The 24,721-nt window shown below is 43.9% G+C and overlaps 1 protein-coding gene across 4 annotated transcripts in view; it reads right to left on the reverse strand.

Annotated features, from left to right (window-relative positions):
* Positions 1 to 19,136: 19,136 nt before the first annotated feature.
* Positions 19,137 to 24,721, reverse strand: part of chl1b (cell adhesion molecule L1-like b) — a 51,775-nt gene continuing 46,190 nt past the window's right edge. For 3 of the 4 annotated variants that reach the window (XM_037490554.2, XM_037490552.2, XM_037490553.2), the window contains 3 exons: positions 22,929 to 23,060; positions 22,165 to 22,237; positions 19,137 to 20,949 (listed from right to left, as the gene is read on the reverse strand). In XM_037490554.2, coding sequence (XP_037346451.2) covers positions 20,745 to 20,949; positions 22,165 to 22,237; positions 22,929 to 23,060 — 410 coding nt within the window. In that variant the 3' untranslated portion in view covers positions 19,137 to 20,744. Of the gene's footprint in view, positions 20,950 to 22,164; positions 22,238 to 22,928; positions 23,061 to 23,416; positions 23,579 to 24,721 lie in introns of all 4 variants that reach the window. The other variant, XM_037490555.2, reaches the window with a different exon arrangement.

Here is a 24,721-nt window from a genome sequence, read left to right on the forward strand (position 1 = left end):
TACTGAATCACAGTCCATGCCATATTTAGCGGTTGTAGTAATGTTTAAAAAGTTTTATTAGATGATCTGCACTAAAATCATCTTTTATTATTGCTATTAAACTTTAATATGTAAAGGTCTTCCTTCAATTAAAAACAACTAGATTGAGATTTATTTTCCCTTGTCTTTTTTTAACTACACTAGAATCCCGCACCCCACCCAGCTGTTAAAAAAGTAACTCAGTAACTTTTACTCTGAGTACATTTTTAATGAGCTACTTTTTACTTTTACTTGAGTAAAAAAAACTAAGGACACAATGACTCTCAGACAATGACTCCGGCAAAATGTTAACACGTTACCATGCCAACATGCAATGATGGGACAAGGTTTCTGTTCGAGGTTGTTATTATTCACACTATTTGTCTTTGTGAAATTCATAGAAGCAGAAAAGGTAAAAGAAAGTCAAAACAACATGCACAATTAGAGATCCAAACACAAAGCAAGCTAAATGATTTTTCTAGCATCCGATTCAGACCGATTCAAGTGTTGCTTATTTTCAACTCCTCTAATGTGAAGCAGGCAAAGGGTGGGTCTAGGTTGTGTTGGGGGCTTAATCTGCAAGCTATAATTTCAATCAGAATACGACATGTGGAGATCTCTGCGGGAAAATCCTGGTACTAGGCACATACATACACAACATATTGCAGCAGAGAAAATGTGAGCATATTTTTTACCCTTGGAAGTCCTCCCTCTGACACGGAAGACATCCGGGGAGAACCATCAACAGCTTTTTGTTCTGTCATGCTTTACTGTTTTACTTATTGTGTTTATGCTTAACTGACCGGTTGTGTTTTGATTAATGTTGACCAATCACGTCAATGCAAACGTAAATCTGTAAAGCCATTTAGCTTTTGTGAAAAATGATCTGTTTACTGACTGTAAACTTACCACTTGTTAAACAATCCTGATGTAGGTATCTTCCCTCACTGCTGAAGCCTTAAATTGACTGTTCGGCCTACCAAGAACCAGCATAGTCAAAAGTCTTGGACCAGACATCCAATTCCTGTAGACCGGATATCTATTGGCACCACTGGATCCCCGGAAATATCAGTTATTGTACCCAAAGATCAGGGGTTAACACACATGCGTAGTGGTACTAGTGTCCTCAAAAATTCTCTCCTCTCATGCACTGTTTGGAGAAAGATAGGAATGCAAAACACAATTGGAAAGATTAAGGCCAGTGGGCAACACGGTCGTATTTCCACAACTCTGGGGAACATTGCATTTACCTTTACTCCTTTATTGAAGCCACAGCCACCAATCCTGCTATTGGTAGGACAGAACTTAGATTGTTGTTCGATTCAAGACCATATTCTTATGAAATATTGCTCCTATGTTGGAAAGTTGTGGCCTAATAATCTGCAGCATATATCTGGATCATCAGCCATGAACAGTCTGACAGTTTTGTTGACTGCAACTACCAAAGACCACCCATTCGACTCTCCAATGGGCAGAGGAAAATAAGATTCTCTACGATGACAGCTGGGAGATTTCCATATGTTGGCCCAGTAGGTACATGCCGCATTGCAAGTATTTGTTGATGTGCCGCTTGTACTGCCGTCATGTTGCTGCGGCTGCGTTGGCATTGTCACTGCGGATGTCAGTAAGCCTTTAATATGATTTGGCATCTTAATTATGACCTCTTTGTTTTAAGTGATGCATTGTGCTCCGGTGTAAAGCCGAGAATAAAGAAAACACACATTGCCTCTAGTAATGATTTATCTCCTAGCAAACATGGTATTAGTCATTGCTTAAGGCAAAGCGCTTTTGTCATTTGAAATACCATCTGGGTAAATAACGTCCCCGCTGGCCATCTGTTTGCTCAATTCTTTTTTTCTATTGTCAATTTCAAAGACAACACTGCTCATGACTTGACAGGTGGGTAAGGTGTGGAATTGGCAACTTGACAAAACATCCCGGGCGGCGGATTGGTTGCTCGTGCAGTAGGTCACCGAAGATGGAAGTCCTTGGACACTGATGATAATCAACAGTAGTGTCAGACGTGACTACAGGGGAAGTTTTAAAATCATTTGACAAAGCTGAATAAATACTCACCGGCCACTTTATTAGGTACACCTGTCCAACTGCTCGTTAACACTTAATTTCTAAGCAGCCAATCACATGGCGGCAACTCAGTGCATTTAGGCATGTAGACATTGTCAAGACAATCTCCTGCAGTTCAAACCGAGCATCAGTATGGGGAAGAAAGGTGATTTGAGTGACTTTGAACGTGGCATGATTGTTGGTGCCAGAAGGGCTGGTCTGAGTATTTCAGAAACTGCTAATCTACTGGGATTTTCACGCACAACCATCTCTAGGGTTTACAGAGAATGGTCCGAAAAAGAAAAAACATCCAGTGAGCGGCAGTTCTGTGGGCGGAAATGCCTTGTTGATGCCAGAGGTCAGAGGAGAATGGCCAGACTGGTTCGAGCTGATAGAAGGGCAACAGTGACTCAAATAACCACCCGTTACAACCAAGGTGGGCATAAGAGCATCTCTGAACGCACAGTACGTCGAACTTTGAGGCAGATGGGCTACAGCAGCAGAAGACCACACCGGGTGCCACTCCTTTCAGCTAAGAACAGGAAACTGAGGCTACAATTTGCACAAGCTCATCGAAATTGGACAATAGAAGATTGGAAAAACGTTGCCTGGTCTGATGAGTTTCGATTTCTGCTGCGACATTCGGATGGTAGGGTCAGAATTTGGCGTCTACAACAGGAAAGCATGGATCCATCCTGCCTTGTATCAACGGTTCAGGCTGGTGGTGGTGGTGTCATGGTGTGGGGAATATTTTCTTGGCACTCTTTGGGCCCCTTGGTACCAATTGAGCATCGTTGCAACACCACAGCCTACCTGAGTATTGTTGCTGACCATGTCCATCCCTTTATGACCACAATGTACCCAACTTCTGATGGCTACTTTCAGCAGGATAATGCGCCATGTCATAAAGCTGGAATCATCTCAGACTGGTTTCTTGAACATGACAATGAGTTCGCTGTACTCAAATGGCCTCCACAATCACCAGATCTCAATCCAATAGAGCATCTTTGGGATGTGGTGGAACGGGAGATTCGCATCATGGATGTGCAGCCGACAAATCTGCGGCAACTGTGTGATGCCATCATGTCAATATGGACCAAACTCCCTGAGGAATGCTTCCAGCACCTTGTTGAATCTATGCCACGAAGAATTGAGGCAGTTCTGAAGGTAAAAGGGGGTCCAACCCGTTACTAGCATGGGGTACCTAATAAAGTGGCCGGTGAGTGTATGCTCGTAAGTGAACCTTTTATATGGGCATGTGATTATGCAAAGGATGCGTTTGTGTGTAAAACCCCTCCAGGTATCTGTCTCGTTGGTACTTGTTGTCATTTTTCTTTTCCCAAATGACATTACCAGAATGTCTCAATTCCCCAACGTTGATTATCGGGGGGCTGAACACCAGGTAACTCTGCTCCTTAGCCACTTGGAAGTGGTAAGACAGAAAATGAATTAATTAGTGGAATTTCTGTGTTTTCTTATGTTTTGTAACCGAGCTGGAATGAATTTTGAAGAAGAACTTTCCTCTTGCTTACCTGCATGACAACACCTCTTAGTGATAATCTTTCATGCCAACATAACTTTGGCCTTTTTTTATCGTTTTCTTTAAATTCAAACCCGTTTCAGAAACACTTCATATAAGGTGGATTTATTCATTGTGAATACATTTCTGATCACTCAATGCATTAACCTTCCACCATTCAATAATGAAACAATTTCACACTATTTTTTGATTTCACGTCTTCTTCTTGTATCTTACCGGTAAAAACAATTTGTAAAAAATGCTGAAAATTAGCCTAGTTGTGTGCATTTCAAAGTTTTCTGCCAGCTCGTTGTCTTTTTAAGTTGCGAGACTGGTGTTCCATGTCGTTCATGCTCAGGCAAAATACTTGAAACCAGTATCAAAACGTTGCAACAGTTTAAGGACTATATTACAACACATAGCCTCTTTCCCACATTATGGCATGTCACCCCAACGGCTTCCATTACTGTAAAGGGAACCATCCCAGCAGCGCTTCCTCCATCTCAAACTACCGAGAGCTCTATTCCAAGCATGTGGACAGTTGCCAGCACCGGCGCACATCAACGACGTCATCGGAGCACCCGTGGTTCAGGTCTCAAAAACTATAACCAACTACACCCAGGCCCCCTGCTGGAGGAGCTGCGCACTGCGCGCCCTGAGAAACGCAGAGTTGACTCTACCGTGCTACGCTCTCTGGTAAAGTGGACTCCATCTTCAATGACTAAAATGGAACTGTTAAACTGTCAATCACTTACCAATAAGGCATCTTCTATCCACAACCATATATTTGATCAGAAGCTTGATTTTATGTACCTCACTGAAACTTGGCACAAATCAGAAGTGTACTCTGCACTTAACGAAGCGTGTCCCCCTGGCTACACATATCTGGAAAAAGCTAGGGGCAATGGACGTGGAGGGGGATTGGCAGTTATTCATCGCTGTGATTTCCACCTATCTTCTGTGACCCTGCCAAAGCTGTCATCATTTGAATGCCTGGCTTTCATGTGTGAAAAACCCACCCCAATTACAACCATCCTCATATACCGGCCCCCTAAACCTCATCCATGTTTTATTTCAGAATTAACTGAGCTACTCTTGTCAGTATGCACCACATCAACCAATGTGGAAATTCTTGGAGATTTTAACATCCATGTTGATTCTCCTACAAGTCTATATACTACAGAACTACTTCAACTCTTTGATACACTCAATCTCAGACAACTCGTCACAGTCCCTACCCATACAAAAGGGCATACATTAGACCTCATCATAACAAACTTCCCTGTTGACAACGTTCAAGTACATGATCTTGGCATATCTGATCACAATGCCATATCATTTGACTTCTCATCCTTGACCTCGCTCAATAAGCCTAAACAGAAAATTTGCTTTCGCAAAACAAAAGACATTAACCCTGAACATCTGTCTTATGACCTACAAAACTTGGCCACATCTGCCCATCACTCTGCTACTGACAAGCTTGTCGACCATTACAATACTGGACTGCGAGAGATACTTGACGACCATGCTCCCCTCAAAACACGTACTGTAACATTTACACGCTCTGCTCCGTGGTACACTGGTGCGCTGCGTAGACAGAAGGCGGCTGGGAGGGTCCTTGAGAGGCGCTATGTTGCCTCTGGGCTGACTGTCCATAAAACTGCTTATAGAGATCACCAAAGATCATATTCCAACCTGCTTAGTCTGGCACGGTCACAATACTATTCCAACATCATTAACAATAATCCCGGAAACGCAAAACAGCTTTTTAAAACAATAAACTATCTTCTCAGTCCACCTCCCCTGAGGCAACAAAACTGTACCGACGACAAGTGCAACAAATTCCTTGACTCATTCACCACAAAAATAACTACCATCCGCTCTAACCTAATACCTGGCACTGTCATTCCATCCATCCCCCCAACCTCAGTGCCAGTGTTCTCTCACTTCATTCCCTCTACAAACAGACAGGTTGAGACTCTCATACACAGTATGAGACCCTCAACCTGCTCATTAGATCCTTTCCCCACTGACTTAATCAAATCAAATATGACTTTCTTAAGCGCGCTCATCACCACCATCATAAACTCTTCCCTGCAATCTGGCCATCTCCCAATCTCTCTTAAAACTGCACTTATCAACCCTCGGCTTAAAAAACCCTCCCTTGACTCCGATATTCTATCAAACTATCGGCCCATCTCTAACCTTCCATTTCTCTCCAAAGTCATCGAAAAAGTAATTGTCACCCAAATCCACAACCACCTTCATTCACACAGTCTCTATGAAAAATTTCAGTCCGGTTTCCGCTCCGGCCATAGCACAGAGACAGCCCTGGTCAGGGTCACAAACGATCTGCTTGTGGCTGCTGACCAGGGCTCATCATCTCTCCTCCTGCTCCTGGACCTCTCAGCCGCCTTTGACACTGTTGACCATGCCATCCTACTTCATCGTCTTCAACACTTCATCGGCATTTCACACACAGCACTTCAGTGGTTCCGGTCCTACCTGACTGATAGAGTTGCGTACGTGGCCCTCGGGGGAGCCAGGTCGAGGCCCCACACTGTTACATGTGGGGTACCTCAGGGTTCGGTTCTCGGCCCTACTCTTTTTTCTATCTATATGCTCCCCTTGGGCCACATCATCAGCAGGCATGGAGTTTCTTTCCACTGCTATGCTGATGATACGCAGCTTTACGTCAGGTTGGACCCCACATCCTCTGCATCATCTCTCTCCACGCTAACTGCCTGCCTTGAGGAGACAAGGGCATGGATGACTGACAACTTTCTCCAGTTAAACAACTCCAAAACCGAAGGTCTCCTCATTGGGACCCCACACCAACTCCGATCTTCCCCCTTGACTGTTTATTCATTCGCTGGCCATGACATCCCACTGACATCCTCTATAACAAACCTGGGGGTTCGATTTGACCCACACCTATCATTTAACACCCACATCCAACATATCTGTAAGACCGCATTCTTTCATCTCCGCAATATTTCAAAACTCCGTCCCTCACTCTTTCTTCCTGATGCAGAGAGGCTGGTTCATGCCTTTGTCTCCTCCAGGCTTGACTACTGTAATTCGCTCCTCATCGGGCTCCCTGGCAGGAGCCTGCAGAGACTGCAGTATATTCAGAACTGTGCTGCCAGGGTCCTGATGAGGGTGCGAAAATCTGAGCACATCACACCCATCCTCCATAAACTTCACTGGCTTCCTGTCAGGTTCAGGATTGACTACAAGATCTGTCTCCTGACCCATCAATGTGTTCACGGCAGCGCACCATTGTACCTTAAAGAACTACTCACTACACATAACCCAACCCGTCATCTCCGCTCCTCCGACAGCCATAAACTCCAGGTACCCATGTCTAAACTCTGCACCATGGGAGACAGGGCCTTCCAGGTGACTGCGCCTCGACTGTGGAATGCCCTCCCCGACCACCTGAGGGCGCCACAGCCTTTAGAAGTTTTTAAAAACAAATTAAAGACCTATTTATTTTTTATTGCTTTCTCTTAGTATAACTGCTTTTAGCTACCTCTGAGTGTGAATATGTACTTTTAATTGTTAATGTCTTTTAATGTTTCTGCTCGTGTAATGCACTTTGAGATGTGTCCTCACATGTAAAGCGCAATATAAATAAAACGTATTATTATTATTATATTATCAAACTCTTAATGCTCGGCTCTACCAGGCAGCCAGAACATTAAAGCCTCGTTGTCGTTGGATTTGCCTCACTTTTCACATTTTTTAAATGTGCTTGTAAGGTATAGGAGGCCTTAACGGTGTTGTTACACTTTTGAAGGACTTGAATTGGGGTCCCAGCAAAGAAAACCTTTATCTGAACATCCATTACACCGATTGCTTTGGCCTGCATGTCACCTTATCACACAATACTTTCTATAAAAAGGGAAATAATACAGGTTGGTATTTATTGTTGTTTGTGTGTTTTTTAAACTATTGACCAAGCGAGGGCTCAGTTATGATGAACACTGGTCAAAAAGCCATCAGAACACAAAGGCCTACCATTTGAAAACAGACAATAAAAGTGAAAAGAAATACTCCTTTTTTATTTCCTACATGGGAATAAACTGGTCTTTGCTCGCTCAGCAAACATGAGATGATAAAAGGATTGCGGACGCACATTTATGAAATCTGATGTAAAAGGCAGGATAAAGAGATTCTAAATCAACCATTAAATTGCAGATATAATCTAGGGCAAGCCAGTAAATATATTAAATAGCTATCATCATTATCGCCTCTCCCTTCCTGACCCGTAGCATACATCATTACCTCATTAATGAGATGGAACTTCATCTTTCTTAGAGGAAATTGTTTTTGCTTTGATTTCCACAAATGTGTAATAATATTTTTTACAAATACGAGACACATGTAATAATCCCAAAAAGGTTGGTCCAAGAAAGTAAAACATTACTGCTCTTAAGGTGCAAAGTTATAACTCCCCTGTAGCCGGTGAGGTAGGGGCTGTACTTTTACTTCAAGACACAGAAATACAGACGTACAAAGTCTCAAATGGATTCATATGGAGAAGTCAAGTTGAGATTTGTGAGCTCTGCAAAGGCAAAGCAGTAGCAGCAGGATTCCAGGCAGTAAGACAAGGAAATCAGATAATTTGCTCCAACATCAGATAAGTGTCGACCTGTTAGCTACTTTCCTCTCCTCATGTGAAGAGGATCAATGTCAACGAAGTCTCCATTCCTGAAAGTAATTGTTTCCTGATGGCACTGCATGGTGTCAAGTTTTTTTGTTGGTCGGATGCACTGCAACGTGCAACTTACTGTGGACTATGAGCATCATTATACTATATATACTGTAATTTCCACCATTGCATACAATACATCAGTTTGCACTCAAATAGTAGGAATTGTAACGTCTCGTTAGTCTCATCACTTCTCTTTCTATCTGTGTGTGTGTGTGTTTACCCAGATTGCACTCCTCCTACTCACCTGCCCCGTCCACCCAGCTGCCTCCAATTGTCTCATCACCCCACTCATATATACTCTCCTGTTGGGCAGCACTGATGAGCTGTCAGATGGTCATTGTTCTTTCCCATGTGCGCGTCATGACGCCAATACCTCGTGTTTCTTTGACCTAAGACTTTGCCGTTTGTTGGTTTTTGCCCACAGACATTTTGAGTTCTTTTGTTTATTGCTTTTAGTGACTAGTAAAGTCTTTTCTTCTTCATCTTGTCTCAAGAGTCTCTTCTCTTGAGTCCTAGCACAGCCTTGATGCGTGCCAGAAATGATTATAGGCATGTATGTTGTAAATGCTCAGACCATAACAAATGATCAAGCGTCAACCCAGGAGTCGGTACCCTTTCTCGATATGAAGTGCCGTTTCTTGCTAATCAGTATTGCATCAATGTCGGGATAATATTGAAAAACATTTACCATAATAGGCATCCACCCATCTTGTTCATCACATTCTCTGCCAAAGGCAACCCGTACCAGCCAATTAGAGGCAGAGTAGGGTGGGTATTTGCTGATATGGGGGCAAAATACAAATCAAACCACCATGAGTAAAAGGCTGTGCCATTGCCAATGGATGTGGGAGATGCCATTTGGAATAGGGATGAGAGGGCATTTCAGCAGTTACAAAAACTTATTGAAAACTAAAGTGACATTTGTTAATGTACCTCATTCAACAACTGCCTTTACGGACCTTAACCCTGGATCAACATCATCAGAAAAACCACCGGTACTAGATGACCCAAGGCAGAGGCACCCATGCTTTTTGGCTCCTGGGGGAGTGAAAGGGTGTTAATATTCAATCAAAACAAGTAGTAGCGGTAGCCAGAACAACATCGCTCCGGCCCAATTAAGACGAATTTACATTAAAAAAACCTCATCTGTCAGAAGTAGGGGAAACCATTCCACACATTCTGGGTCATTACGATACTTTGACTTGCACTGGTTAAAGGTTGCTTGTGAATTTAATGAAATGTTAGTAAGCAAGGATCGCTAATTAGCACTACAAAGTTTTCCGTTAGCTCATGTTGCGTGGTGACTCAACATTTATTTTTCTAATGACAGTTGATCTACCGGCATTGCCTTGGCGATCAAACGGCCAATCACAATTAACCTATTGGCCACCCCAAACTTGAGGCCACCATTGGTAGTAACAACCGTATTCTGCTAGAGAATTACGTTTCATTTCGATTGCAGCTGACCCCTCTCACCCCGGACATGAACTGTTTGTGCCCCTTCCATCCGGCAGGAGGCTGAGGTCCATCAGGACGAAGACCTTCCGCCACACTTTAGCTTACTAACCCATAGCATATATTTGACTATTTTTTATCTTATTCCTGCACAACGTCTGCCGTCATGCACCAACCGCCAAGTGATGTATGTCTGACATATAATGGCAAAAAAACGATTCCTGATTCAAAGTTACGCTAAAGTTTTTATAAGTGTTCAACTCATGATACCTGAATGAAAGTGTTTAACCCTCACAGACATTACTCACCCTTTTGCTAATGTACTGCTAAGTGTTCATTTCTCTTTTTACCCAAAATTGACCCATAAAAAGAAGCCTAATATTATAATTTCAAAAAGCATCGACCATAGTAAATTATAATGAGGTCGCTCCTAGCCCCCAGCTAAGGTCAAAGGGCCGCAGAAACGCCGCTCAGGGTGCTTTCAACTGATGATGGACACCCACTAGAAGAAATGTGCCAGCAGCTCCATTAACGTGTAAGTTCAAACAATCATTTGAATGAAATCACAGTGCATGAAGGTAATGCTCTACATTGAGGTAAACTATCAATTTAATACGTTTAAAAGTTTAGTTATCTACAGTATCCAAATAATAACAATTAGGGGTTTTCTTTCTACTTAAAATATGAGTTGCCCAAACACACATTGAAGTTTTGCTCACCCTTTTTACACTTAAAATTACTTAAATTTCAGATTCAGTAAAACAAGTTTTTTACAGTTTTTTTTAGAAAGCAAAACCTTTTTTGTTTACCATGTCACGGTGTGGGCTTTCTACCTGTTTTATGTCTCTCGTTCCTGGGGTTAGCTTCACTTCCTGCCTTGTCCTGTGATTGTCTGCAGTGTCTGATTGTTTCCACCTGTGTCCAATCACCTGCACCCCACTGTGTGCCCTTGTTGCATCATTGTTCACACCATAACTCTGAAACTATTACAATCGTATTTGTCATAAAAGTACAAATATTTTTTCACGATTGTGACTAAAGATTTGAGAAAACCAAGTAGTGAGTAAATTTACTTCACCACAAGTTCATCCAATTATATAAATTATGCTAATTGGCAATTGCATTGAAGTCCAGTTCAAAATAAAAATGATCCCAGTATGAACATGCATTGCACTGGCAGAATGGAAGAAAATATCGACGGAAGAGGTCTTGTGCATGACAAATTTCAATGTGCATGCCAGAAATGAAACTATGAGGCTAGAACGGCATGCTAATGTCAGGTAAAAAAGGTGCCACCGCCTGAGGACATTTCATCCTCTATTTCTTTTTGAGTGTCAAAGACAGACGTTGGATTTTAACATCAAAAAGCTGTGGAATCCTCCCACTGTTCGCTGCAGATTTATTATGGTCATTTAGCAAAAGTATTATAGGTTTATTCTGTTTCTTTGTCCCCCCCTTGCTGAATGTCAGAAGCAACAGACACAATTTCTTTGAGTGTGGTGCATCAAGGCTAGACCTTCTCAGTAGGAGGGTATTTCAAAGTGCCTTCTTAGGGACTCGGTTTGGAGCTTATCCCACTAGTTACCAGTATGAAAAAGGTGGGCCAAACCTTTTTGAAAGACTTCTTCTCCCCCCCCCCCCACACACACTTACAGCTCATGGTTTGGGGCCTTAAAGAAACTCAAAGCAGATAACACGAGCTCACCTTGTTGGATCAAAGTAGAGGAGCTCCAGAGGGGAGGGCCACCGCTAGGCCCAGACCACTCAAGCCAGAGGGCCATCAGTCTTCCCCTGAGCCAAGAAGGGGTCCGTGGGGGAAACGCCTTGTACCGAGCAGTGCCAGATGGGTTTTTCTGATCGATGACTGTTCATACGCTTTTGTTCCACATCCATTCGTGTGGCATAACATGCATTAGTATCATAAAGGACCGTTTTCTAACCTACATTTGATTAATTTGCTGCGTTGTAGGAATGCTGACAGGGAAACTGTAGCAGCCGACCACAGATGCTAAATTGATTTCAGTTTTTTCTATTTGACCCTGCTTTCTTTGACACATTTTGAGTGCTGGCAATGATTGTTTCTTTTTTTTTTTTTTTTAAAGCTTGGTCATTAGACATCCATTTTTTTCCCAACCACCATGTACCAGCTGCTCTCTGCGTTGATGTGATCAGACAAATGTCTCAACAGAAAGGATCACAGAGAGGGAGTGGAGTTGAAAGCAAAAATTATAACTTTCATGTGGTTCACCCAATCATAGCAGGTCGTATGAATAATTAACATGAGGAACTTAAGTCACATACAACAAGCAACATAGTGCAGTGATCTGGATAAGGAGTGGTGAGCAGCTGGGTTATAGATACTGTGAGGTCTGAGCACACGAGGAACAAAAAAAAAGACGAGAGACGAGAGAAGTGAACGCAAAAATAAAACCAAACTGTAAAATCAACTGTACAAAAACCCAAACCGTGATACCAACACTTACCCAGATGGTCTGTAAAATGAGTCCGTTTATGCTCAGAATGATTACAATAGATAAAATGTATTACAATATTATGTATTGTAATACATTATCATTAGGTCTGTCCTTTTGTATCCAGGGTAATTAGTTGTCAGACCAACAACAATGAACCAGGATGCAACAAAGGACATTTGTTCAGTGCCCTCAACAACACAAGCAGCTCTTATATTGCAGTGTTGTTTAATAGAAGCTAGGGGCAATTCCTGGATTACTATCAGTTTTTTTTTTCCTGTATCAGTTCACATTACATTAGAGAGTGGGGGAACTTTATTGGATATAATCATTGTTTGAACTTTTGACTTTAGTCATCCACTAATGCTGCTATTGCGTGTAATTAATGACCGTGACTGAGTTTTTATGATTCCATGTGAATCTATAGCATTTCCAGGGATTTTAATATTAAGCATAGAGAGTAGGCCGATCATTTATCACTCGTTTTATTGGCCACTCGGGGGAAGCGAAACGATGGGAACACATGGTTGTTTCTGTGATGGTGGTTTGGATGGGCTTTGTACAGATGGTTTTGCTGAGTGAAGATGACACTTTGAAGGTGTGAACCCAAACAGTAGCACCATAGGACAGCAAGCTAAACCATGATCTGAAACTCCCCACGAAGCTCCATGAAGCTGAGGGGAGCTGCAGATGATCCTCTGCAGGCTCATCACTACAACAACCTCTTTCACTTTGCCCAGAATGTACTTATGTCAATCTCACATGTCAGCCCAGTTACGTGGTGTGTGCACAGCGACATACTCTGCATGACAAGGTTAGGTTGAATTGGTCATGTCTCCGTTTACATGTGCAGGAACCCAAATCCTCGACACAGAAACAGAGTAGGGGCAAAGCTAGTTTACTCCGTGTTCGGGCCGGGTCAGAACCAGGAGATCAGTCAAAGAATCCAAAGGCAAAACGGGAAGGCGGGGTCGGCAACAGGCTGAACAGATATACATGGACCAAGTAGCGCCGGAGAGCTTGGCAGTGACAAATAAGACAATGTGTGCAAGTGAGCGGACCTAAACAGCGAGGGACTAATGAGGGAAAGGGCTGCAGGTGAGATGGCCGTTGAATACCAAGTGAGGGACATGAGGCTTAGTGGGACGGAGCAGCAGGCAATTTCTTTTTACACATTTGCCACCATCCAGAATCACTTCCAGTTCAGCAAACGCAAAATGGACTATGTCGGCTATTCATTTAAAAGTAAATAAAAAGTGAAACTTCAAATTCTGTATTTTATAATAACAATGGAATTTACCAATTGTATCAGCAAAGCCTTACGCCTCTGTCTCACAGGTGTATTGAATTCTAAAGAAATAAGACCAACTCTTTCAGCTTCCTCCTCTGTTGGAGAGCAGGTGTCGCCTTGCTCCTCGGTGCAGAACGAGACGTGAGCGCGTACAGATGAACGGAGAAGAGGGGTCACACACGGAGCCACCTGGATCTGAAGCGAGCGACGCCTCACACCCTGACCTGCTGTAGGCCCATCTGCCGTTCCCCCGGGGTCCCCCGCTACCTTTTGTCCCGCCATGTGTTTCACCGTAGCCTACGTCCCCAAAGCGGCCGCAGCCCACATCCAGCAGCTGTCCGTGTTCGACACTCTGCTCCCCGCGCTCACATTCCCGGAAAAAAAGGGTATTTCTCGCATATTCCCACACCTCCCCAGTCAATCATCACCTCCCCAGGAAGAAAGCGCTAGGTGTCCCGAGTTTGGATTGGGCGTCATCGAGTGGGGGACCCAGACGGTTGACATTGCTGTGTAATCATCATTACCCACACAACTGCCTCTAGGAGGGTCACAAGAAAGTCGGCGTAGTATCGTACATCAGCAGCTATGCAAATGCTTGGAGTTCCCAACCTCGTCTGAGAAGTGCATTCCGGTGCCTGTGAAGCTGAGCGCAAAGGTTTTGTAGAAAAAGTGAGGCAAGCCGAGAGTGTGTTGATTACCTTTTGATTTAGTGAGCTCATAAAATGCCTGGGAGTGAATTACTATCCTCGGTCTTTGTTTTATGACTTTCTAACAGCCTTATGACATTGTGTATCAGTAACAAATAAGAACCATAGACAGTAGTGGCCTGTGGACTGTGAAAGCTCAAGAACCCTCAGCTGAGATTTATTACTGTCAAAACATATTTGTTATATACTCCACTTTATTATAACTTCATACCAGCCTAAAAGATTTTGAACACAACCGGTTGTATTTCTATGGTTTGTGTCTCTTTAGCGATACACAACTTATACATGTGATGCTTTGTGTTTGAAAAGAATTAAACCTGGTGGCTCATTTTCTAGTAAATCAAAATGAATTTTATTGTTGATCATATTTTTATAGCCTTAAAGACTTTTATGTCCAGTTCATGGGTGTCAAGGGTTTTTCAATAAAAGTTTTTGATGTGGATTTTCAAGTGGCAGCAATCTCCAGGTTTCAGGCGCATGTGGGTTAACTCGGCCAAACCAAGTCTCTGGTCTTACAGAAAGTAATTTTCTCATTTTTTTATGCGTTCCAGGATCCAGCGTGTAGCGTGAATTCAGTCTTTCCCCCCCGAGGCAGTCATTGGCCTCTGCTGCGAAAATGCATACATGCATACCTATGATAAGAAGTGCAATAACTCTGGAACTACTTTGTCCATTTGGACAATTTATTTTCTGCAGGATAAATGGGAACCTCTGTGTGCCTTGATGTGTAAAAATCAGTTTATCTGGTTATTAGTAAAGAAAACGGAATTTTGATCTAGCTATCTCACAACGTGCATAAACTTCATAGTAGATCTAAGAAAATGCTGCGAATTGGGTTGAAGAAAAACAGTGGTAATGAACTAGAAAGTCAATGTTGATTCCTGGTTTGACATGCAACAGAAACAACTGTCTCCTAGGTTAACTTTAAGTGTCTTCAGGCCCATCGGTGTTTGTAATGTGGAGATGGTTGGTCTTTATGTGACGTATTTAGTCTGAATATAGATTGGTATATCGTGTTTGTCTACAAACGAAGCATGTAGACACCCCAAATAAAGAAAATGAGCATAATGATGCTCTAAGTCTCACAGCTAACAAATCTAAAAACCTTTTAACACGTTAGTACTCAGCAGCTCAGCTGACAATTCACCATGTACAGAGAATACAGTTTCACGTAGAAATACTGGAAACCCAGAAACAAAGCAATATGGATCCAGGTCAAAAGTTATGTTCATTTGAAAAATAAATGTGAACCTGAAAGTTTAAGTTTAGTTGTTGCCCATTGAAAAATACAACATTGTATTCAAAATAAAAATAAGTAGACAAAAAATATTCTCGAGTTGAATATAGTTTTGACTCAATCCATAAATTTAGAAATAAAAAAGAAAAGTTTTGCCACATTTCTTTCCTACTTTTCAAAACTTGCTGCTCACAGAGAAAAAAAGAAAAGAAAAAGGTGAGGGATGAAGCTCTCGTACAAAGTGAGTCTCTGACAGCTCCGGAGACCCGGGGGACCAATTCATTACGTCCCGATCGGTCCCTCCGATGTCCCAGATGTCCGAGCACTTTAAGGAGTCCCGGGACACGGAGCATCCTCTGCCACTGCTGGGGAGGCTTCGTCATCACCCGGCTGTGTGAGTCAGACGTCCACTGGTCGATCTGCACATCGTGCTCCACGTGTGTCTATCGCAGAAAGACGTTACGGAGGAATACGAAGTCATGTGGTATGAGGCATAACCCCCCCCCCCAATCATTATTGGATCCTCTGTTTCCTTTTGCTTTTGTGATGTTGGCCTCGAGGCGTCTTTTTGTGGCATCATGGGATGAAATTTATATGCGAGGGGAAAGAGTCAATTTGTCCTCTTAACTTAATGCAGCGATTCCTTTCCAGCGTGAGACCTTCGAGGCAATTCTGACGTTTATTTGCAGCACGTATTATTTACAACCCAGATTTCAGCAAACCGCTGAAGCAGCGTCCTGCCTGGGAAAGAAAAAAATAAGAGGCTCCTGCACGTCATTGGAGCTCTTAAAAGTCCACCTTGTGCATTAAGTCATTGACCCTCCTTCTCCTCTATTCATCACTGAGCAAATGGCGATGCCCCTAGAGAGACGCTCGCCACTATTACCCGCTGTGAATTCCATTAGAGGTACAGACACACAATAGCATTTCTTTAAGCCTTTGACTTTGCCATTGTAATGGACTGGGGGTCATGAGATGATGCGTGAGGTACAGAGCATGAAAGGCAGGTTGGATATGATACTGTAGCTGTACTTCATGGCTTTCACGTTTAGAGGTTAATCCTTTCACCTCTATCCAGAGTGCTGCTCCGGGGTTGTTTTTCCTGGATACATCATAGTAAATGAATCATGTGACCCCCCCCCCCCCCCCCCCCGACGCGCACAATGCGTGTGTTGGTTTGATAGTGGCCTTCATGTTACATTAATAATCTTTCATGCACAGCTCACCTGGGGGGCACAAAACCTAGATGGCAGATTAGGATTTTGTTATTCTTGCTGATTTGCTGGCACATATAAGTTACCATGGTGATGTGGAGCCTATTCTGTTCAATCCGCAGTCATTCCATGTTGTTTGTATGTATTTAAAACTCAACAGTTCACGACGACACAAGTACTTGCACCCAGAGGTGCTTTTACAAACTGCATCAGCGACACAGATTGTCTGGGGGCAGCCCACCCCTCCAGACCGCTCGTTCCTGAGATTCAGTATTTACGGTTTGGGGACTTTCTTCCTTGTGTGTCAATGGAGACGTCCAGCTATGTCCTGTCGGCCATCATTGGGGAACCAAAGGGCTTCCAAAGTGGTGTGAAGATGCACTTCGCTTCAAGTCGCTTTGGATAAAAGCGTCAGCTAAATGACATGTAATGTAATGTTAATTTAGCTGATGACATCAATGTCAGACTGGTCAGAGACCTAATATGTTCTTTTTAGTTTATTATTATCATATATACAAATGTCCAGTGTATCCCAAATTGGGGCTCTAATGTTTCATAGTTGTATCCCTTTCAGATAGATATTTGTTTTACACATACAGTAAAGTGTCTTTAGTTTATTGTCTTCTTAGACCTGTGTGTGTGTGTGTTTCTTCAGGTGATGCTCACAGCTTTCCAGGACTGTTACAAATATGACATTTTGCTATAAACAATTCATTTATATGCAGTAACGACTAAATGAACATTTCCTAAAGACATGAGACGCTCAGTCCACCCACAGCGTCTCACAGCACTGTGCAGAATGGTGTTGGTGACATTCATTCGTACTGTTCTTTATTTTGTGCTTTTCAGGGTGTAGAAAGTCCTCTTCACATGTGTATGTTATGCATTAATAATTAAAGCCTATTGTTGCTGGTGGTCAGCAGCTTTGACTCATTACAAGACGGGGTTTTATTCCTGGGCGTCAGCGTCAGTTCTGCAGCTTCCTCCCACGCTCCAATGACATGCAGCTTAAGCCAATAACTAGAAAGAAACGGTGTGAATATGTCTCTGGGGACGTGTCCCGGGTGCCCCCTGCTTCCCCACCGGACCCTGAAAAGGATGAGCGAGAAAATGAATGTTGCAACAAACCAAAGATGTTGGATGGGCTGTGACGGCTTTTCTCATTCCATTGTTGAGTAGATGTTGGTGTCATCAGCCAACATCACTCCAGTGCAAAGAGTTCCACCCGTCACATCGTCTCAAACTGTAAATAAATAATCTCCATTAAACCTTTTGTGACATGCACTTTTGTTCTGAGAGGTATCTGTTTATGGTTTAGCGGAGGGAAGCCTAGTCTCGCTTGTGGTCGTCATGTCATTTGGTGATTTGTCATTCTTATGAAAGAGCAAAACCCAACACATGAGGAAAAGGAGTTAAGAATCCTTGTTAAAATAAAGTGCATTCGTTACAATTTCATTGCATGTGCTGAGAAATTCTTTGGCCGAGATGTTTCAAGTTCACTAAACAGGAAGTGTGCAAACACACACACTTACCCTGCCCTCATTTTCAGAGCATTTGTAAGTTAGGAGCTCTAAAGATTTGTGCAAAACTTATTTAAAAAAAGCAGAAGCGAGCCGCATTATGTGCCGGAGTTTGACATATGTGGTTGTGAGGCTCCACACCTGCAAACAGCAGGAAACACACAGAAAGCCATAAAATAACTTTAATCATCACCTTCCATTCATCTGACTCATGATGCCTGTGTTTAGAGTTGTCAATCAAATGGGGAAGGATTCCATCGAAAACAAGTCATTTACATTTTGTCCTGGACTGTAACATCTGTGGTCCATAAGTGCAATAAATATCATAAGTGTATCCGTGGCTAGCGTGCTGTTTGTGAATGCATCTCTCTGCTTGGTGCAGAGTTCTGTTGAACTTTAGATCTTTCCTTTCGCTGCCCGCTGAGTGAGCACTTCTCGGATGATCATAATGACTCGCTCAACTTGTCCTTTTAACACAGAAAAGTATTTTTCAAAAGGCGCTGTGATGTAACTAATTGTATTGTTGCAGAATTAAGCTCTGTGAGTGGCTCCCCCCGCAATGCTAACGGCATGTGGCAGCGCGTCGCCATTGTAGCTAAAGACCTTCAAAATACCAACCAGAAGGTCCATTATCAGCACTCAAGGTCCTAAATGTGAAAGCTGTCGTCGCTCAGTGACGAGCTTTGGAGTGTGCGAGGCAGATGTGACCTCGGTGGTGGGAACCCTCACGGTGACTCTGAAACCCCCCCCCCCGGCCCCCCAACCATCAGACGGGATTACAGGCCGCGCTGCATGATCCGCAGCTTCGGTCCACTCCGCCTCTTAAACGTCTTCTGCTTTTATTCGTAGGGAACCAGGACGTGTTATATTTCCACCGCGGACTGGAAGTGGAGGCGGAGAACAAACAGGCCGTCACACCGTTACCAGGGTTGTAAAAAAAACAGTAAACCAATTTTAATGACATCGAAAAAACAAAACACCAATCGACATTCTTTACATGCAATGGCTGAATTTTTACATAACATTGCAATCGGTTCCCGGTGCGGATGTTACTGCTGAGCGACAGGTGTGTTTTTAGAATGGCAGAATACTGGAAGTAACAAAGTGAGGCTTGTTAAGACTGATGTAAAGGTGCCTACAGTCTATTTCCACTCACCAAGGGCCGCGTTACACAAATGGAAGATGGAAATCGGTGTATTTATCCCACTGCGTGCTGGTCAGAGGAAAAATGAGCCGCTAAATGTTCTGCTCCGGAGGTGATGATGTCACAGTGGTTATCCCGATTTTGGACTTTGAGACCGCCGAGTGACTGCGACACAAACTGGGGTCTTGGAATTTGAATGAGAAGATGAATTATGAAAAGTGAAGGATCTGGTGTTAAAACATGTCCACATTAACCCTTTATAAAATAGTGTACAATGCTAAATGGTTGGAGAACTGCTTTCAAGGAATAGTTTGATATAGTCATACTTTTTAGACCGATTGTGTCACTTTTGGGGCATTTCCATTAGCTAACCAGCCACAAGCCGCAACTTTATATTTAACGCTAAACCGTAAAAAAGCGAATATGCAAATTTCCCAAAACTACTACAGTAAGAGGCCACTTCTTGGACAAAAAAATGTTTCATTTGAGTATTCCAGCTATCGGTTAACAGTGGCATTGTGAAATATTCTGTCTACAAACTGGATTTAAGCGTAATGGTGCTATTTAATACAAATTCAGATATAAAAGTGTTCAACTGGATTAGAGTTTCTGAATTGAATTGATAATCCGTATCTGGTATGGAAACCTCTGCATGGGGTTGTTGATCATAAACACAGACTGAGGCCTGTCATATAATCTGTCCACTTGATCTGTGCTAAGTGCTAAACAAACTAGACACATAAAAGCTACATTTTTTGTCTAACGTCACACGGAGATCAATGAGATCAATGACTCGCTGTTTGATATGTAAATTTCCTTGTTATTCAGTCAGGTACAAAACCAATGGATAGAATAAGTTAATATGCTTCCTTTTTATATACATCTTCCATCATATTTAATGAATCCATTTCAAATATAAAAGGTCAGTAATAGTCAGCTGCAATTGAAAAATATCAACTTGATATTCCCACGTATCTGAGAGGCGAAGCTGCATATAATGATGTGCAGAGAGACGTGTTTCTAACACTTGTACAAGCAGCACTGCAGCTGATGTAATGGAGATATTTTTGAAGCAAAGAAAATCCAAGTCCTCTACATTTTTTGTGTAATATTAAAAAAAAGACACTCACACATACAATATGCACTATATATACACACAGTATTTAGTAACGGTCGTTCTGTTGCAACTCGACAAAACAGCTGTATAAAATGAAGGTGGCAGTGTACGGTCGGCAATGACTCATTACATTTGACACCAAACGCGTGTGCTCGCAATGGATCACGTCTGTTCCCCACTGGTGCCCCCCACCCCCCCTCCCCGGCGGGTTGGATGAAACCGTTGCCCTGGAGACGACGGATGATGGATGAGCGGCGGCCGCGCTCCTCACGCCGGGGCCTGAACGCCGGCCTTGACCTCGGCCGACGCCCTCTTCTCCTTCCGCCCGGCGTACTCCCCGATGAAGGATCCGTCCTCGTTGAACTGGACCTCCTCGTCGCCGTAGTCCACCAGGCTGTCCCCGCTGTCCCCGGCTTTGATCTCCCTGCTCAGCGAGCGCTGGCTGCCCTTCAGTGGCTTCTCGTCGTTGTCACTGCGAGAAAAGGCCCAGTGTGCTTTAGAAAGGCCCCGTTTCACCCACGCCGTCTCTCTATGGGTTATTTATTAGGGTGGGGGGGGGGGCACATGCTCCAACTGGCGTTGGTATCTCTGCGTACGAGGGAGGGAGGGAGGGGGGGCGGCGTCGAGGCGCAGCGGAACAATCTTTGATTGTGTGACGCATGTTAGCGGCCAGCCTGCGATTAGGTTCAGATACGCTCAATTGACATTACAGCCTTTGACATGGACTTCACTTGAGCTTGTTGGACCGTCAAATTAAATCACAAGCATTTGCCAGGTGGAAATGTAGGCGCGGGTCAGCGTTCAATCCAACTCGTATTTATTATGAGCGCCACTGAGGGACTCATTAATACCCTCTGCTCTTGTGTTCCACTCAAACAGTAAATACATAAAACAAAACCATCAGTGAATTGATTGAAGAGAAGAAGCCGGTTCCAACACACTTTAACTCCTGTAGTGCTGCTCGATCAGAGGGACCTCATTCAGTGGAAAGGCCTTCACACGCCGGGGGAACAATAAACAACTTACCTGAGATAAGACTTCTAATTATGAAAAGGTGAGAACACAATAAGTGGAAAATGGTCCACCTCGACAGTCTCGTTTCAGACTGCGTATCCTTCATGTGGTTTCATGAATAAAGCATTGAGGCACACCTCGTTTTGCATAACGAGATATGTCGATGCCTCTTTGTTTTCGGGCAAAAAAAACCTTGTATTATTTTAAAATTCTTTGTTTAATGTATTCATGAAAAACACTAAATAAAAAACCTGCCCCCGCGGTGTAAAGACCTTCAACATGTTGGCTTCTTGAGTTTAAAGGGACACTGCCGCACAAGCTCAAAGAAGTCAGGAGGGACTTCACCCAATCAGCATGCAGATCCTGCTGATTGGAGAATTACACTGCCCTGGGGGAGGAGCCGCTTTCAGTCTCCGCCCCCGGACAGAAAAACATGGCCGCCGCGTATCACAAACAACAAACGGGATCTAAGAGCCCCTCTAAAGGGATGCTACCACTCGGGGGGCTGTTTATCACATTCTTTTTATTTACGCGGGCCGTCAAATGTGTCGAGGGGAGGAAGCAGTGCGGAGCTCCTCCTGCATGCCGGGTGGTCTGAGAGAGAGGAGGACAGCAGAGGAGCACACTGTTGCAGGTGAATTGCAGTGAGGCGGTGAAATAGCGCTCCGCTTACCTGTATTCACAAAACGTGTCGTCATTCATGCCCTGGGACTCAACGTCTGGGTGAAGGTCTTCTTTTTCTTTCACTGCTCGAATGAAAACAAGATATCAGCGATTTCCCCCGAGAGGCGGCTGGCGCTGAGGTTTCAGTCTCGGTCCCCGACTCCCTGCACTTATTGGCAAAATGAAAGAAGAGCACTGCCAGCCTTGGAAAAGGGGATTTCAATCCATTCCGAAATATGATCTCAGTACTTCTAAATCTGACTTCAGATTTCAACCATGTTTCCTATTTGGTGTAAATTTACAGTTTACAGTACTTGTTGGAGCTGCGGGAGATAATACATATGACAGGGCTGCATCTCGACGACCCAAAGGCCACTAGCTGTGAAGGACTCTAATGTCCCCAAGAGGACCAATAACATTGGGATGCCACCCCGCCTGCAGCATTTGCATTCAGTCTCGCTGTGGGCTTTGTTTAGATTGCTGCTGGGGAAGGAAACAGAAGAGCTGCGTGTCCCAATGATGTCAAATTCAAATTATAGACACGGTAGAGAAGCTTATTTTCCTATCCGTACTCAAACTTATTTTAGGCGTGACTTTCCAATAAAAAAAAATAATTTAGTGGCTGGAAGCAAAACGCTTCCTGTAATGGCTGCCAGTGTGATTGATCATTTTGCTCGTGGCGTCCAACAGATGAATAGAACTATAACGATGCTCCCAGCAGCATTTACCATTAAAGCAAGGTGTGTGTGTGTGTGTGTGCGCGCGTGCACCTACCCGAATACTTCCCTCCTTTGTTTCTGTTGACGAAGCACGCGATCAGCACAATGAGAGTGAGCAGGGCGACGGAGCACATCAGGCCGATGAACCAGCCCCGGGTGGATATTCCTCCGTGGATGCTGGCCACACCTGAGGAGGAGAGAAGCCGGTGACTTTGACACGCCTTGGCCTTTTCATCGGGACACTTGATTGAATGCTTGCATCGACGGAGCCCGGTCTGACGCACGAGGCGGGGCGCTGATTGGAAACGGCCCAATATTAATATTAAACAGCTAATCCCGCTTGTCTAATTAATCAAGTAAAGGGACGCTGTACAAATGTAATTCCTCTCGTCTGGGTCCGCGCGGCTAAATTAAATCCAAGTGACAGCGCGGCGGGGCTTGAGTCAGCGCTCAAGGACGCAGAGGCCATTTAGGTTCCCCCCCCCGCGTCTCCCTTCATTCCTTTTCGTTGTCTCTTGAGCCGTTTTGAATCCCACTCCTCACCTGTCAACCCGGTCGTGATAACGTCTTCAAATATGCTAGATTTATCGAGCCAGCTGTTGGGAATGAGGCGCACAGTGTACTCGGTGCCGGGGTCGAGCCCGTCGATGACGTGGAAGGTCTGAGAGGTGTTTAAGGCCTCTGATATCTTCCACACCCCCTCACCTGTACACAGGGCCAATGGTCAGGATGGGTTAGTTCTGAGGTACGAAGGGGGGAGACATGGAGGACGAATACAGGCACCACAAGCTGTCACTAAAACCCACTGGTCACAAACTACCTGAAAACTACCAGAAAGAACAGTAATGTGAGCTTACGGTTGTTCATATGCGCAATATAAAACTCTGTGTGCTCTCCTGCAGACGTCCAGCTGATATTTGCAAAGCTGTCGCTTACAGCTGAGCTAAAGTTCAACAGGGACGAGACTGGAGGTGAAATGAGAGAAGATGGAAAAGGAGAGGTTAGTGAAGGTCTATAAGGAGTGAAGGAGCCCTCCTTTGTTTCCTTGTAAGGAAGCAACCATCACGCCTGAAGAAGAGGACATGGAATCACTCCACAGCAAACAGGAGGATCATAGACAAACATGAAAGGGTTCCTGGTATATTGCATCTCTTCTGAAGAGGAGTAACCCTTTAACTAGGCAAAAAGTGATATTTCTGTTGATTTTGACTAGCCAAATAACAGTCTCTAAACCTTTTGTCAAAATAATAAAAACATGATTCCATGTGGAACGTAAGTCCCATTAGCAGCAGTGGGGACATGAGCCCTGTCCCATTAACGGTAACCACAGCCCCGCTGATACTGTCTCTGCTTTGAAGATCAAACTATAGGTGAGCTTTAATAATGACATTTTAGAGCAAGCTCAAACTCAAACTGTCTGCTTTAAGCTTTGTCTGCCTCAGACAGATCATGTGACGTAGCCTTTTGATACCCAACTGCGGTGAGAAATCTAATAATGTAGTGAATGATGTGGGTCGTTAGTGTGGGGGGGGGGGGGGGGGGGCTTTTGACAGCAGCTGCAACAAAAGCACAATCCGCTTCATTTCCCCACGGCCAACATGCAAATCTTCTGCCGCGTCTCCAGCTCAGGTGCCTCATTTGCTCAGGTGATAATTCTCCAAGCGAGGACACCTGCGCCCCCCCCCCCGTCACCGCGGACGACGCTCTCTGACTAACGTTGATGGATTAGTCTGCAAACTATGGTAATTCTAATCACTGGCACTGCCCGATGACTTGAATTGACAAAAAAGCGAAGTATCTCGGGGCCTGCTGAAAGCTGCAGAGAGCAGCTGCTCCCCCAGCAGGGAG

This window comes from Pungitius pungitius, chromosome 8 (assembly GCF_949316345.1).
Source record: "Pungitius pungitius chromosome 8, fPunPun2.1, whole genome shotgun sequence".
In the NCBI taxonomy this organism is placed as follows: Eukaryota; Metazoa; Chordata; class Actinopteri; order Perciformes; family Gasterosteidae; genus Pungitius; species Pungitius pungitius.